The sequence below is a fragment of the Poromitra crassiceps genome (genome assembly GCF_964638095.1).
Source record: "Poromitra crassiceps genome assembly, chromosome: 3".
NCBI lineage: Eukaryota > Metazoa > Chordata > Actinopteri > Beryciformes > Melamphaidae > Poromitra > Poromitra crassiceps.
Genome location: NC_139625.1, coordinates 18,189,641 through 18,205,124, shown reverse-complemented (window position 1 = coordinate 18,205,124; position 15,484 = coordinate 18,189,641). Strand labels below are relative to the sequence as shown.

General features: G+C 44.5%; 1 protein-coding gene across 1 annotated transcript; it reads left to right on the top strand.

Annotated features, from left to right (window-relative positions):
* Positions 1-844: 844 nt before the first annotated feature.
* On the top strand, positions 845-2,518 carry LOC310773879 (tripartite motif-containing protein 16-like; the record flags this gene model as incomplete). The annotated part of the gene is made up of 1 exon (XM_083633872.1): positions 845-2,518. Exon 1 carries the CDS (start codon positions 851-853, stop codon positions 2,516-2,518), a length of 1,668 nt encoding a protein of 555 aa, XP_083489998.1. The 5' UTR covers positions 845-850.
* Between the last annotated feature and the right edge of the window lie 12,966 nt (positions 2,519-15,484).

The following is a 15,484-nucleotide window of genomic DNA, read 5'->3' as shown; positions in this document are numbered from 1 at the left end:
GTAATATTCTCAGTCTTACAGGAGTGAAACGGATTAAGACTGAGGGCTGAGTCTACCCTCTGGCAGACGATTTGTCCTGTCCTCAGTTAACATCGGAATCACAGTCTGGACTGTGCAATATAGGGGTGTTCATGATAGGCTACATTTTGAACTAGAACTGTGCAATTCTACAGGTTTGTGCAATAAAAGAAAAGTGAGTGTGTAAGCAAAATATATGTATCCCCCCCCCTTACAACGTTTTACGGCATTTCACAAGTGCAATAATGTTTTTACGAACACTCTTACTTTTACAATGGGTCAAAGGATTGGCTGTCATGTCATGTGTCTAAGTAGTGTATCTGTCAATTGCCTGTTATCTTATCTGTTAAAGTGCAATGACTCCTGAGCCCATGATACATTTTCATACAGGGACAATAAAGTATCATATCCTATCCTGTAAGTCAGCAGAATTATTTTTAAAACGCTTGTTTACTTCTTTACCTTCCCAAGAAGGCAATATAATTTGTGTACTAGCCTATCCAATATCCAATATCCAATACATAAAACTGAATCAAATGAAGTAAAACCTGAACACAACTAGCATGTGACACACTCTCCACACACTCAGCAAACGCCCACGCACGAGAGACAGTGTGTCCGTTTGTTTTTTTAATCCATTAAGATCTCTGACCCCAAGTTTAAGATGCCATATTTATTGGTCATAATCTTCACTTGAGATTGTAAACGATGACTAAAACACAAACCGCTCCTTTTCCTGGAATCAAGCAAACCCTGATAACTCCTCCCTCTTGTTCCTGGACTCAAACACAGCCAGTTCCATTCTGTCCACATGTTGTCACTGAGAGGTGAAATGGCGCAGCGAGGACTTCAGCTGGACAGGGCTAAATTATGCTGCTCGATCTGTCTGGATCTACTGAAGGATCCGGTGACTATTCCCTGTGGGCACAGCTACTGTCTGAGCTGTATTAAAAGCTGCTGGGATGAAGAGGATCAGAAGAAAATCCACAGCTGCCCCCAGTGCAGACAGACCTTCTCACCGAGGCCTGTCCTGGTGAAAAACACCCTGGTTGCAGAGTTGGTGGAGGACCTGAAGAAGACGGGACTCCAAGCTGCTGATCGCTGGTCTGCTGAACCTGGAGATGTGGCCTGTGATGTCTGCGCTGGGAGAAAGCTGAAAGCCCTCAAGTCCTGTCTCGTGTGTCTGGCCTCTTACTGTGAGCAGCACCTACAGCCTCACTATGAATCTTCCACCTTTGAAAAACACAAGCTGGTGGAGCCCTCTAATAAGCTTCAGGAGAACATCTGCTCTAACCACAAGGAGGTGTTGAAGGTTTTCTGCCGTAGTGATCAGCAGTGTATCTGTCTTCTCTGCTCCATGGATGAACATAAGGGACACGACACAGTCTCAGCTGCAGCAGAAAGGGCAGAGAGGCAGAAAGAGCTCGGGGTGAGTCGGCAACAGATCCAGCAGACACTCCAGGAGAGAGAGAAAGACATGAAGGTGCTTCAGCAGGAGACGAAGGCGATCAATCTCTCTGCTGATAAAGCAGTGGAGGACAGTGAGAAGATCTTGGCTGAGCTGGTCCGTCTCATTGAGAAGAGAAGCTCTGAGGTGAAGCAGCAGATCAGATCCAAGCAGAAAGAGGAAGCGAGTCGGGCTCAAGAACTTCAGGAAAAGCTGAAGCAAGAGATCGCTGAGCTGAGGAGGAAAGACGCTGAGCTGGAGCAGCTCTCACACACAGAGGATCACATTGTCTTTCTACACGGTTACCCCTCGCTGTCACGTCTCAGTCAATCTACAGACTCACCCAGGATCGATACCCGGCCTCTGCGCTACTTTGAGGATGTGACTGCAGCTGTCTCAGAGGCCAGAGATAAATTACAGGACATTCTGACAGAGGAATGGCCTAAGATCTCACTGACTGAAGTCCCTGAAGTGGATGTTTTACTGCCACAACCAGAGCCCAAGACCAGAGCTGCCTTCTTACTATATTCACGTCAGATCACACTGGATCCAAACACAGTAAACATACAGCTGTTATTATCTGAGGAGAACAGAAAAGCAACATACACAAGAGTAAAATATTCTAGACACCCAGACAGATTCATTAATTGGCCTCAGGTCCTGAGTGGAGAGGGTCTGACTGGCCGTTGTTACTGGGAGGTGGAGTGGAGCGGGAGAGCTTCAATAGCAGTCGCATATAAAGATATTAGGAGAGAAGAGAATGAAAGTCAATTTGGATACAATGACAAGTCTTGGACATTAGATTATGACAACAGTTATCAGTTCATACATAACAAGATCAAAACTCCCATCCCAGCATCTCCCATCTCAGGCCCTCCGTCCTCCAGAGTAGGAGTGTACCTGGATCACAGAGCAGGTATTCTGTCCTTCTACAGCGTCTCTGAAACCATGACTCTCCTCCACAGAGTCCAGACCACATTCACTCAGCCTCTCCATCCTGGACTGCAGTGTGATTACTATGGTGATACTGCTGAGCTGTGTAAGCTCAAGTAGACAGGAGTTACTAAAGCAGCAATGTGTGAGATTCTGTCTTTTACCTATTTTTTTCCTCTCTCCATCTTTGGTGCTTAGCTCTCATTGCTGCACTGCACTTTCCTGTCAATCAAACAGTGTGGGTGGGACTGTGATGTCTTTTTCCAAGTTGAATTTTCTGTTGATGAAGTTTAATTTTCTGTAGGTGGCGCTCTCTTATTTGCCTTTCATTTTCTTTTGTGTCATATCAGTCATTGATAGAGAGTATCCAAACAGACATGTATTCATATGAAAACATATCTTATGTTTGTTGCGTATTTGTATTGTGGCTGTAATATTTTCTGTTATTTCTGTTTTATTGCATGGACCTTAATGGAGCAGCGCTAGAAGTCTTCCCTTTATTATAGCTGAATAGTTGTTAATATGTAAATTTTGTTCCTCACACTTTGTAACTTTGTTGAGAAAAGTGCAATAAAAATGTAATCATTATCATAATCAATGGGGAGATGATTCACTGCTTTCCTCCACAGTGATGACATAGTAGATAACAGATTGATTGTGTGGATGCGTTAATATTTAGTTGGAAAGATTGAACTAGTCTTTGTCTGGGCCGAGAGGCAGAAAGAGCTCGGGGTGAGTCGGCAACAGATCCAGCAGAGACTCCAGGAGAGAGAGAAAGATGTGAAGGTGCTTCAGCAGAAGATGAAGGCTATCAATCTCTCTGCTGATAAAGCAGTGGAGGACAGTGAGAAGATCTTGGCTGTGCTGGTCCGTCTCATTGAGAAGAGAAGCTCTGAGGCGAAGCAGCAGATTAAAGAAAAACATTTAAGAAAGCGGGGCCGGGGGGGTGATCTATATTATATTTTTTGTTTTTGCTCCAAGTGAAATGTTTCATGCTCATTCACGATTCAGTAGGTGGCTGGGTGGCTTGGTTCCAGGCTTAAAACTCTTTATATAAGGATTTTTCTAAATGTCTAAAATGAATGGTGAATTATCTTCCGGACCGGGAGACGTCATGTGACTGTTGAGCTCTATGGTCCTTACTGGAGCAGCATTATAGCGGAATAGTTGTTAATATGTTGATTTTATTCCAGGCCACTTTGTGACTTCGTTAAGAAAAGTGAACTACAAATGTAATCATGATCATTATAATCAATAGCGAGAACATTGGTTGTTTTCCTCCACAGTGATTTATAGTGCTTTATAAACTTGATTGTGTCAATGAAGTTAATCTGTAGATGGAAAGACTGGACCACAGTCCTTCAGGCTTCAGGGATGGGATGTCTGAACAAAGTGAATGTTTGCAAACATTAATACAGTTTTTTCCCTCCTCCAAGAATGAATGAAATATGTCTTGTATATTCAATCCAGGAAGTATTTGGAAGCTGAGAGAGAATGTGAAATTAGCATGAGCGTATTAGCTGAGGCCATTTCAAGATTCAAGATTATTTTGAATAATGTCTCAGACTATTTTCAATGATGCAAGACTATACTTCCCCTAATCAATGTCTGATTAACAATCTCATTTATTAATCCATCCTTCCATTCATCTCTCCCCCTGCAGCAACGCCCTGTTGAGGTGACATCACTCATTCATAAATATGCACGCCATCATTCCTGTCCAATCAATGTCTCCCACGTTTTTCCCATGCTCTCCCTCTCTCTGGCCTGCTGGCCAATCACCTAACTAGAGTTCCATATCAGTTCCCTCGTATTTTAGAATGTTGTAACACTTTGTGTGTCTCCCTTCAGTGATGGTCTTCACCATAGCAGTTGCTTCGCCCCACCTCCTCCCCTGAACACCACCAATGTCATGACTCCTGTAGAATTCCCTATGGGGGGGATTCTTTATCCTATAAATCACTGACGTCCTCCTCACGTCTCAGAGGAGCGTCATCATACCATGGAGTCATACGCCAAAATTATTAAATCATTAAAGTTTATTGTACTGTCCTTCTAGTCTCTCATCATTGAAATAGCCATAGTGGGTAAACATGTTAGAAACGAGGAATTTGTCTTTGTGCAGTATGCAGCGCAGTGATCACAGCAATAGCAAAATATGGAGCAGACAGAAAGACAATCTTCAAATTACAAATTATAAAGTGCAAAGTAAAATACCTTTAAAGTGACACATAACAGTGACATGTAAATGTCCATGTAATAAGTCCCTGTAAAATGTCCAGTAAGTCCTTAAGTGATGTGTAATGGGGGGAGGGGGAGGGGCCTTCACTGCATATCATATGTCACTGGAAATATCACGCATCACTTGCTGAGCATCGCCGCGCTCTCAGGCGGCCAGTGTCACACACAGCCCGGTTTGTCTTTAAGCCAATCTGCTATTTCTAGCAACACAACCTTCACTATTAGATGACATGGAAGCACAGAATATCTGCCATATGTGCGTATGGGAGGGTGGGGCTTCTCTCTCGCTGTTATTTCAGTCTTAATATGTGCAATCTGGAACTAGTGAGAAGCCATTGGCCGATACGTTGCCTTGGCCTCCATGGGAATGAGAACTAACTCAAGCATTATTACCATCGTCTGCCCAGTGAGCCACAGTATCCTTTGCCCAGTGAGCCACAGTATCCTCTGCCCAGTGAGCCACAGTATCCTCTGCCCAGTGAGCCACAGTATCCTCTGCCCAGTGAGCCACAGTATCCTCTGCCCAGTGAGCCACAGTATGCAGGAGCATGAAATAAAGCCCTAATGGGCATGCTGGGGGCCCAGAGGTCCACACCAGGCACAATGCACTCGTCAGGTTGGAGGATGGCTCCCTTCCGCTTAGCATCCAGTACAGCTCAAACACTGTAGTAGAGTCTAAAACTGCTTCAATTGCAACCCAATGGCCAGGATAAAAATGTCGGATTTTTGCATGTCTGCAAACCAGGTATAATGTAGAATATCAACCTATAATCGACAAAACATCTGCTAAATATGTTTCTAAACGTGGTATTTTACGTCTCTGCAACAAGCTCAACTTAAATTGGAAACAGAAACAGCAGTTAATCTGTAAACCTCGCTGCCTTTCTGAATACAAATAAAACAACTTTAACAACTTAGGTTGTTTAAGCAGCAAGTAAAACAACAAACAACTTGGTTAGGTTATTTTATGGTTATGGTTTGGGTTAGGCATAATAACAAAAACATTAAATGTGACTCACGGTTGAAACTTTGGAAACGCTGTGATCATGACTGGAAATTGAACACAGCCCTCCGGTGTGAAGGGCAAGTGTTTGCGCCCTCTGTCCCCCCTTACTGGCCACCTCGCTATTTCAATAGCAGAGTCTGACGTGTATAACGTTAATAATCACGTATCTAGAAATGTGATATGCAACATATTGGGTCCAGAAATGTTCATATTCTACATAATGTGTGGATTGCTGAACCGTACAGTGCTGACATTTGATTCTGCCACTAGGCTGTCATTCGAGAAACTGATTCCCACTGGGGCAACTCATGCTGCTACTGTCTGTAAATCTGCATTCATACACCGTATTTTAATCACAAAATATATTACAGTTTGTTATTTGAAGCCACAAAGGAGGAAATGGCAAATGCATGTGTGAAGATGTTGGAGAGACCAGCTGTCATTTTAAAGTCACATGCCGCTGCGTTAGATGAGCCACCCACCGTGTGAAAGAAATACCACTTTTTCCCAAGTGTGCAGGCTGGCTGTGAGAAACATGAATAAGTTATAAGCAAAAGTCAGCCTCTCAAACGTCTCCTGCTCTCGTATGGCAGCGCCCACTTAATGCAACGGTTAATGTACTATTCACCACCTGGCAGTGAAGAAATATTCAGATTTATGGCCTCCCATCACCAGCGACAGAGAGTGGACCCACACACACAGAGACACGCACACGTACGTACATACACACACGCACACACACGCACACACACACGCACAGACTTCAAATCACTTCTGAGAGAGGGAACATCTTATTTTGTTCATTGCAAATATAAAAGTGATGTATCTTCCACGGCCATAAAAAGAGTCAGGGATGCTTGATGGGGGTGCAAATGAAATGAATACAAAGACACAGGACTTGAAAGATGCTCTGGAACATTCATCAGAAAACATGCATTTTGCATGAGTGTGGGTGTGGGGGTTTATCATAGGAGGGCAGTGTGACTGCAGCTCTAACAGAGCAATGAATTATAAATTGAATAAATGATGATCTCCATTAGATCATTAATAGATTGAATTATTGATAAAGGGCAATGCCTATCGGGCTAGGGTTTGGTTATAATTATGATTTTATCACAATCCTAAATCATTAATTCCTTAATCATGATTTGTAGCTGGCCTATAAGAGGGAGTGCACATACGGTCAAAACTGAATCTAATTTTTTTTTAACTGCGTGGGCGTCGGGGTAGTGCAGCGGTTGATTCCCTGCCTACCAACACGAGGGTCACAGTTTCGAGCCCCCGTGTTAAGTACCTCCGGCTTGGCCGGGCGTGCATATAGGCACAATTGGCCGTGTCTGCGGGTGGGAAGCCGGATTAAGGTTATGTGTCGGAGGTCGCTGCACTAGCGCCTCCTCTGGTCGGTCGGGGCGTCTGTCCAGCTGGGAGCGGAACTGGGGGGAATCCTCCCACGCACATACGTCCTGCCGGTGAAATTCCTCGCTGTCAGGTGCAAAGAAGCGGGTGGCGGCTGCACATGTGTCGGAGGGAGCATGTGCAAGTCTACAACTCTCCCCAGATCGGCAGAGGTGATGGAGCAATGACCGGGACAGCAGGGGGAATTGGCCAAGTGCAACTGGGGAGGAACCGGGGGAAGGACGGGGGTAGAATGACCAAATTAGTCCATGCATCAATCACTGTGCCCTTGACGAAGGTGGTTCGATCAAATAGAACCTCAGTGAACGCCGTTGCAGCACAAACTTCATGACCGCATGAATTATGTTCATATAGCCCAATCCACACAGGACTAGTACTGAGGGGACTGCATGTAATTAATGAATGATACAGTTGTGTAAAATCAAGATTTTACAATGTAAAAAAAACTCGATGTTTGCAGTGAAAACCCATTCCAAAACGTCCCTCTATGAATTCCATCATCGCCTACATTTGTCATGACAGGAGGAAGAGAGAAATCGAGGGTCTAAAAGGAAACAGATGATGTGAAATGATAATGTTCCTCCACCACAAAACAATAGAAGTCTGGTAATGTAGTTATGGGGTGATTCAGATGTAGGTAGGTAGGTAGGTAGATAGATAGATAGATAGATAGATAGATAGATAGATAGATAGATAGATAGATAGATAGATAGATCGATCGATCTAGATAGATCTATCTTTAGCAGATATTTTCACATTTTGGTGTTTTGTTTTGTTTTTAAATATATCTTAGCACAATAAATGCATTAATCTCTCAATTGGGTATTTATCATGAGAGCTTGGAATCTAGTGGTCAAAATGACCACTTACGGCCGTTCTAGTAGTCATGGAATTCTGGTCCTTCTAGCGTTAAAAACAGTACAGATATCATTCGTTTCTCTAAAGCAATGTCTCTTATGGTGTAATAAAGTTCAGTTGTTCGGGAAGCCAGCTGGCTGGGACCACCGACTGGAGATTACTGCCACTCTACTGTACGTGTCTTGTTTCTCTATCCTGAGCTCTTGCTGTCCCCTCTGGCCGAGCCAACAGGACCAGAGGTCCAACCAATAAAGCACCCACAGCACGTTCTCCAGAGCTTGGAGAGGGACATTGTGTGGCTCTGTGCTGTGTGTGTGGGTGTAAGTGTGTATACTGTAGCTTTTGGTCGCTCTCCAAAACAAACAAAGAAATCCATAAGGCCATTAGTGATATTGCACGACTCTGCCTTGGAATGCACAGCTATGTACACCTCAGCATGTGTCATTATCTGTTTGCACAAAGGAATCCATTCTGAACAAAGCTCCAACCGCCTCGGTCCGGAGTTGCGCCCCTATCATCTTGTCCCATTTAACACATCAAATCTTAGATGCAATAGATGGTGAAGGGAGCAACATCGAATGGCTTCAATCAAGCTGAGCACTTAAGGGATCCATTGCTGGATGCACAGATATTAGGGTTTTGGGTTAGTATATAACCCATTCTCCTCCTATAGAGAGCCAAAGTGAACGTCACTTCCTACCTTTCTCTCGGTACCAGCCTGTGAAAAAAATTATAATAATGGTGGTGAACGGCGATAAACAATACTTTTTTGATCCGGTTTAAATTCCGGTTTGAATTGTGCCACGGAGTACACATATCATGTTTTTCAATGTAAAAGATAACTTTGCAAGTCGAGAAAGTCGCAGTTTGTGGTAAAACTGTGGCACTATAAGTTGTAAATCAGAAAGATGACGCACAACCAGTCGCATAAGTGGCGTCTCTCCCGCCAGTCCATGTTGTTGATGATGTGACGCAGGCGCGGACTGCATAATCGGGCACGTCGGGCAAATGCCCGGTGGCCTGGCCTGGCCTGGCCTGGCCTGGCCTGGCCTGGCCTGGCCTGGCCTGGCCTAAAAAAATAAATAAAAAAAAATAAAAAATTTGAGTGTGCCCGCAGTCAGGCCACTTACTGAACATATAGCCTCTATATATATATATTGTGCCCGAAGTCAGGCCACTCACTGAACAGCAGGCCAGGCAGGCCACTGAGGCCAGTAGTGTTCCTATTTGCGCGGATAGCAGCCAGCAGACAGGCAGGCAGGAATGAGTTAACTTGTCAGTCAGACTCGTCCCAGCCCAGGCCACTCGAGGTGAGTCACACAGGCAGACACATGATGATATAACGCAGTATGCACGATCTGATCACTCTTTCCTTAAATAAAGTTTGCTGTGAAGGTTTGTACAGAGGCATGTTTTTGGTTTTACTTCTTCATATTATACTTGCAGTTATCTAGGCAATGTTGATGTTTCTATTAGTGAACAAATAGGTAACATGTACCGTTTGGTTTGAACCAGTAAAACTATTTTTATAAGCATTTTACGAAATCTGTATGGGAAAATAAATGGCGGATGAAAATCTCTGGTACAGTGCTGAAGCAGGAAGTAGGCGGTCACTTTGCCTCTCTATTCTTTTTAATGCAAACGCTACAGCTGGTAAACGTGCTGCCCAGAAGTAGGCAGCATATTTTCATATAATATGCATAAGATGTCTATATCAGCAGATGTAACATTGCGATTATGTGATGAAACTGCTCATTTGTAGGCACATTTGCGATGCCAACCTCCTTCAACCCAGTTTATGAATTCTCCTTGAGGATCCATCGATCCACTTCTGCTTGTATGCCAGTCATTGACTATGAGCCTCAACTAATCAAAGAGCCAGTTAATGCAGACAGAGGTATGCTGCCCAGTGCAACTAATCAAAGAGCCAGTTAATGCAGACAGAGGTATGCTGCACAGTGCAACTAATCAAAGAGCCAGTTAATGCAGACAGAGGTATGCTTCACAGTGCAACTAATCAAAGAGCCAGTTAATGCAGACAGAGGTATGCTTCACAGTGCAACTAATCAAAGAGCCAGTTAATGCAGACAGAGGTATGCTGCACAGTGCAAATAATCAAAGAGCCAGTTAATGCAGACAGAGGTATGCTGCACAGTGCAACTAATGAAAGAGCCAGTTAATGCAGACAGAGGTATTCTGCCCAGTGCAACTAATCAAAGAGCCAGTTAATGCAGACAGAGGTATGCTGCACAGTGCAACTAATCAAAGAGCCAGTTAATGCAGACAGAGGTATGCTGCCCAGTGCAACTAATCAAAGAGCCAGTTAATGCAGACAGAGGTATGCTGCACAGTGCAACTAGTCAAAGAGCCAGTTAATGCAGACAGAGGTATGCTGCACAGTGCAACTAATCAAAGAGCCAGTTAATGCAGACAGAGGTATGCTGCCCAGTGCAACTAATCAAAGAGCCAGTTAATGCAGACAGAGGTACAGTATGCTGCACAGTGCAACTAATCAAAGAGCCAGTTAATGCAGACAGAGGTATGCTGCACAGTGCAACTAATCAAAGAGCCAGTTAATGCAGACAGAGGTATGCTGCACAGTGCAACTAATCAAAGAGCCAGTTAATGCAGACAGAGGTATGCTGCACAGTGCAACTAATCAAAGAGCCAGTTAATGCAGACAGAGGTACAGTATGCTGCACAGTGCAACTAATCAAAGAGCCAGTTAATGCAGACAGAGGTATGCTGCACAGTGCAACTAATCAAAGAGCCAGTTAATGCAGACAGAGGTATGCTGCACAGTGCAACTAATGAAAGAGCCAGTTAATGCAGACAGAGGTATGCTGCACAGTGCAACTAATCAAAGAGCCAGTTAATGCAGACAGAGGTATGCTGCACAGTGCAACTAATCAAAGAGCCAGTTAATGCAGACAGAGGTATGCTGCACAGTGCAACTAATCAAAGAGCCAGTTAATGCAGACAGAGGTACAGTATGCTGCACAGTGCAACTAATCAAAGAGCCAGTTAATGCAGACAGAGGTATGCTGCACAGTGCAACTAATCAAAGAGCCAGTGAATGCAGAGGTATGCTGCACAGTGCGCTACAGCATTTATCAATGGCATACTAAGCTGCATTGGTACAAAAACTTTCTTACTCAATAAGACAGTGTCAGATCAGCAATTTTATCAGCAAATTAGAGGATTTTTTGTTTGCTGTCGGTGTTTGGGATATTCCATTCTAGTAAGGATCTCGCACGCTACACGCACTCGATTCCTAGGCTCGCCCGTCCTGCAGCTAGCCAAGCTGGCCCTGCAGCTCGCATTCGCCCGCTGCACGGCCTTGCCCGCAACTCGGTTGCTGTGTGGCCAATGAGACCAGCATCATTGATTATGTCAGATTTATGACATCACTGATGATGTCATCAGTGGGATTTATGACATCACTGATGATGTCACAGTGGGATTTATGACATCACTGATGATGTCACAGTGGGATTTATGACATCACTGATGATGTCACAGTGGGATTTATGACATCACACTGGAACAATCACAGTGGGACAGAGAAACAGAGCCCCAGCTCCCATTTATATACTGATGATGATATTGACCACCACAATTTTCTCAGGTCAGGTTTTCTTGATTCATCATCATGGGGGGAACTTTGAATTGGACTTTTAAATTTCAGCTCATTTGTCCATCATCAATGATCAGACAGATTTCCCCCCCATTTTCTCCTGGGGAGAGCAGTAGACACGATTCAAGATTCAAGATTTTTATTGTCACTCCGTAGTACAAGTATCACGTGTGAAATTCTTGTGCTGTAGGCTCCGTTACAACATAGTGCAAATAACAGTATGAGTGCAAAAGCAGGGCATATAGACACACACATGCTTCCTCCGATACATGTGCAGTTGCCAGCCGCTTTTTTTCACCTGACAGTGGGGAGCTTCACAGGCACGACGTAGCATGTGGGAGGATCACGCTATTCCCACCACGAACAGGCGCCCCGGAGGAGGCGCTAGTGCAGCGACCAGGACTCATACCTTCGTTCCGGCTTCCCACCCGCAGACACAGGCAATCGTGCCCGCGAACCTGCGACCCTCATGTTGGTAGGCATGGAATCTAGTGCTACACTACGCCCCGACACCACTCATCTTTAATTCTTTAAATCTTTAATTTGATCCTATTCAGGGTCACAGGGGGCTGAGCCTATCCCATCCATCGGGCAGAAGGCAGGGAGACTTTCTGCACAGGTCACCAGTCAATCACAGATCACATTTTCACAAAAGTCGGGAAAACAGGAAAAGTACTGTATGCATCACACCTTTGTGTGAAATAAATGAAGCATCGCGGAACAGTAGTTCACGCAGGATATGGAAGTTATTGGCATACACCCAGCTGTAATCAGCTGACAGCCCGCTGATTGGATCAGCATTTCTAATCATTCACCAATGACAGCCATTCTCACATCAAGGCGGTCGATTTAAATATGGCTCCCTTCTACGTTGATCTTTGCTACACCAATGCTGCTACACACCTTTCTAGTTCAGAGTCTTAACATGGCTCAAAGGTTCAACATGTGTTCAATGTCTTGGGGTACTAGCGCCTCCTCTGGTCGATAGGGGTGCCTGGTCGGGGTGGAAGGGAACTGGTGGGAATAGCCACCAGTGATCCTCCCACGTGTTACGTCCTGCCGGTGAAGCTATCCCTGTCAGGTGAAAAGAAGCAGCTGGCAACTGCGCATGTCTCGGGAGAAGCATGGTGCTAGTCCACGACTCTCTCCAGATCGGCAGAGGGTGGAGCAGCAACCGGGGCAGGAGGGGGGAAAATTGGCCAAATACAAAAAATACAGAAAAAAAGGTAACGCTTTAGAATACAGCCCGCAAATAAGCATGTAACTAGAGGGTAACAAGATCTGTACTTATAGTATAACTACGGGGTACCACACTAGTTATAACTACGGGGTACAAGGAGTGAATTTAGACTGTAACTAGAGGGTAACAAGATCTGTACTTATAGTATAACTACGGGGTACCACACTGTAGTTATAGTATAACTACGGGGTACAAGGAGTGAATTTAGTTATAATTATAATTTTAGTTATACTATGACTACAGTGTGGTACCCCGTACAGTAGTTATACTATAAGTACAGATCTTGTTACCCTCTAGTTACAGTCTAAATTCACTCCTACTCCAGGAGAGGAGTAGACGCTTGAGCGTTACCATCACTTCATCACAGTGGGATCTGACGGTTCCCAGCAAACCAAACAATAGTTTGATTCCACTGGTGTTCCACAAATACATGTGAGAGAAGTGGCCGGGATCCAAAACTGCAGTGTAGCCAGAGCTGTGTGGTCAGAGGAGATGGAACAGAACAGAACAGAACAGAACGGGGGGGCCAATGGACGAGTTCGCAGTCCATCTCCATCAACGAGTGTCTTTGGCTCTCTCAAGCTTTGTCTTTGTCCAGATGAACACTCAAGTGCCATGTTTGGTCACCCGTAGAACAAACCGGCCCATTCACACAGTCCCATACCCACAGGGTGGATGAAAAAGGGGCCATTACAAATATAATGCCTCTGCTTCCATTCAAAGTCCCCCGACATCTATTCAAACTCACCCCCCCTTCTTTTGAAATCCCATCTCTCACTATTCATACTTCTTTTCTTAGTATTCTTACTTGAGCATTCTTGTAAGACAAGTAGGTGGCGAGGAGCCAGTGTAAGGCTTGGTGGCTAAAATCTGAATGCCAGCCTCTCGAGTCCTCAGGAGAGAGATGGGTTTTTATAGCTGGAATGCGGGGGGTTTGGCTGCGCATGAAAAGGATTGTACACTTGGGCAGTTGGTGATGCCAAGGCCTTTTTATTCTAGCCTGGGACCATGCTGGATTCCAAATATGGCATTGAGGGTGTGAAAAAAAAGAGCATACTGGCAAATAGGAAAAACTTCAAGGGGGGGTACTGCTGCTTGTATTTGATGTGTGTAATCACATTAGTAATAATCTGCAATATTTCCATATACATAAATGTCCCTTTATCGCTATATTGATAGAATACAGTAATGATACAGCTTCTTTTCAGGACGTAGCACGTGGGACGATCACGCTATTCCCCCCAGTTCCCAGACCTTTCTCCACACACTGTTTCACTTCATTATAGTTCTGTGCCAGTTCCCCATCCTGCTAACCTGACTCTGCCAGATGCTTTGCTACACAGAACCATCTGGAACTTGTCCTTGGAAAACTGCTTAGAAAAGGGCAGGCACGTTCCAATAATAACTGGCAGGTGATTGGATGAACCACCTGTCTATTACCATCTATCATGGGCTTGCTTCTCGCTGTTGTCACACCTAAATCCCGCCTGCTGCAGCTGCCTCTGGATGCTGATTGGTGCGGCCCACTGCTGGGACGGTGTTAAACCAATAGCTTGGGAGTGCTCAAGATGGATTTCTAGCACGATCGTGATCTTGCGATTCCAGCTGCATTGCAAGGTGAACATGCTGCATTCAGCGACACTACTCTATCCACACAGCAGGCGTAGTTACCTCGTTTTCTTCCAGCTGGTGAATTATTTGTTCGGCCTGTCCTTGATTGGAGCGGATTTGGTCTTTTCTTAGTTGCTTTATCTCGAATGAGAAATTCTCAAAATCTGCTCGAAATCCTCCAATTTGACGTGTAATATCTTCTTTGAATTCCGTCAGCAACATTTTGACGCTTTGTTCCGAGGCTGCTTTCTCCCATTTCTTCTTCTGATTTGTTTGTCACCTGTGGTTTCTTTGATTCCTTCTTTTTGCGCTGGTACTCCTGAGTAACTGCTCCTGATCTTAGATCCATACCACTTTAGGAAACATCATTAAGTCACTTGTCTGCACTCCACGTCTGAATTAACATTTTTCGAGGTTTTGTGGGGAGCCACACTCAGAGCAACATCCACTCGCGTGCTGTCAACTGGAAGCCACTAAGTTCCTTTCTGGGGGTGAAAAAGGCCAAATTTTGAGATAAGAGTTTTGCGCCGGACAGCAACGATAGAAAGGTTTGGATAAGAGACACATCTCAACTAGTTCCTTAAATGCTCAGCGTTCAGCACAGCAAACTTTTCCATTATTGATAACAGTATACAGACTATTTGTATTATTCATTGACCACGTCTGTTGCAATTTGTGTCAGACATTGCATTGCGCTGAACCATGCATGAATGCTTAATGGTGAAGCTTCACCGAAATGCATACAGACCTGAAGGAATATAAACTGCTTATCATTTGCAGTTGTATTTTTAATCTTTGCGGAGTGAGAATACATATTTGCATATAGTGTAGAAAAGCCCTGCGGTCCAAAGCAGAGGCGAGGCAGATTTGCTGGGAAAAACCTTCAACTTGAAAGCATTTGAGAGCCCCCGCAATGCATATTTAACCTGGGCGAATGTAATAACCTGTTAGCTCAGCAGTTGACCTGGGCAAATTGATCTCTTGTTAAAAAGTGTAGTCCCCTGTAGGTCAGCAGTTGACCTGGGCGTGTTCATGTCGTGTTAAAAAGTGTAGTCACCTGTAGGTCAGCAGTTGACC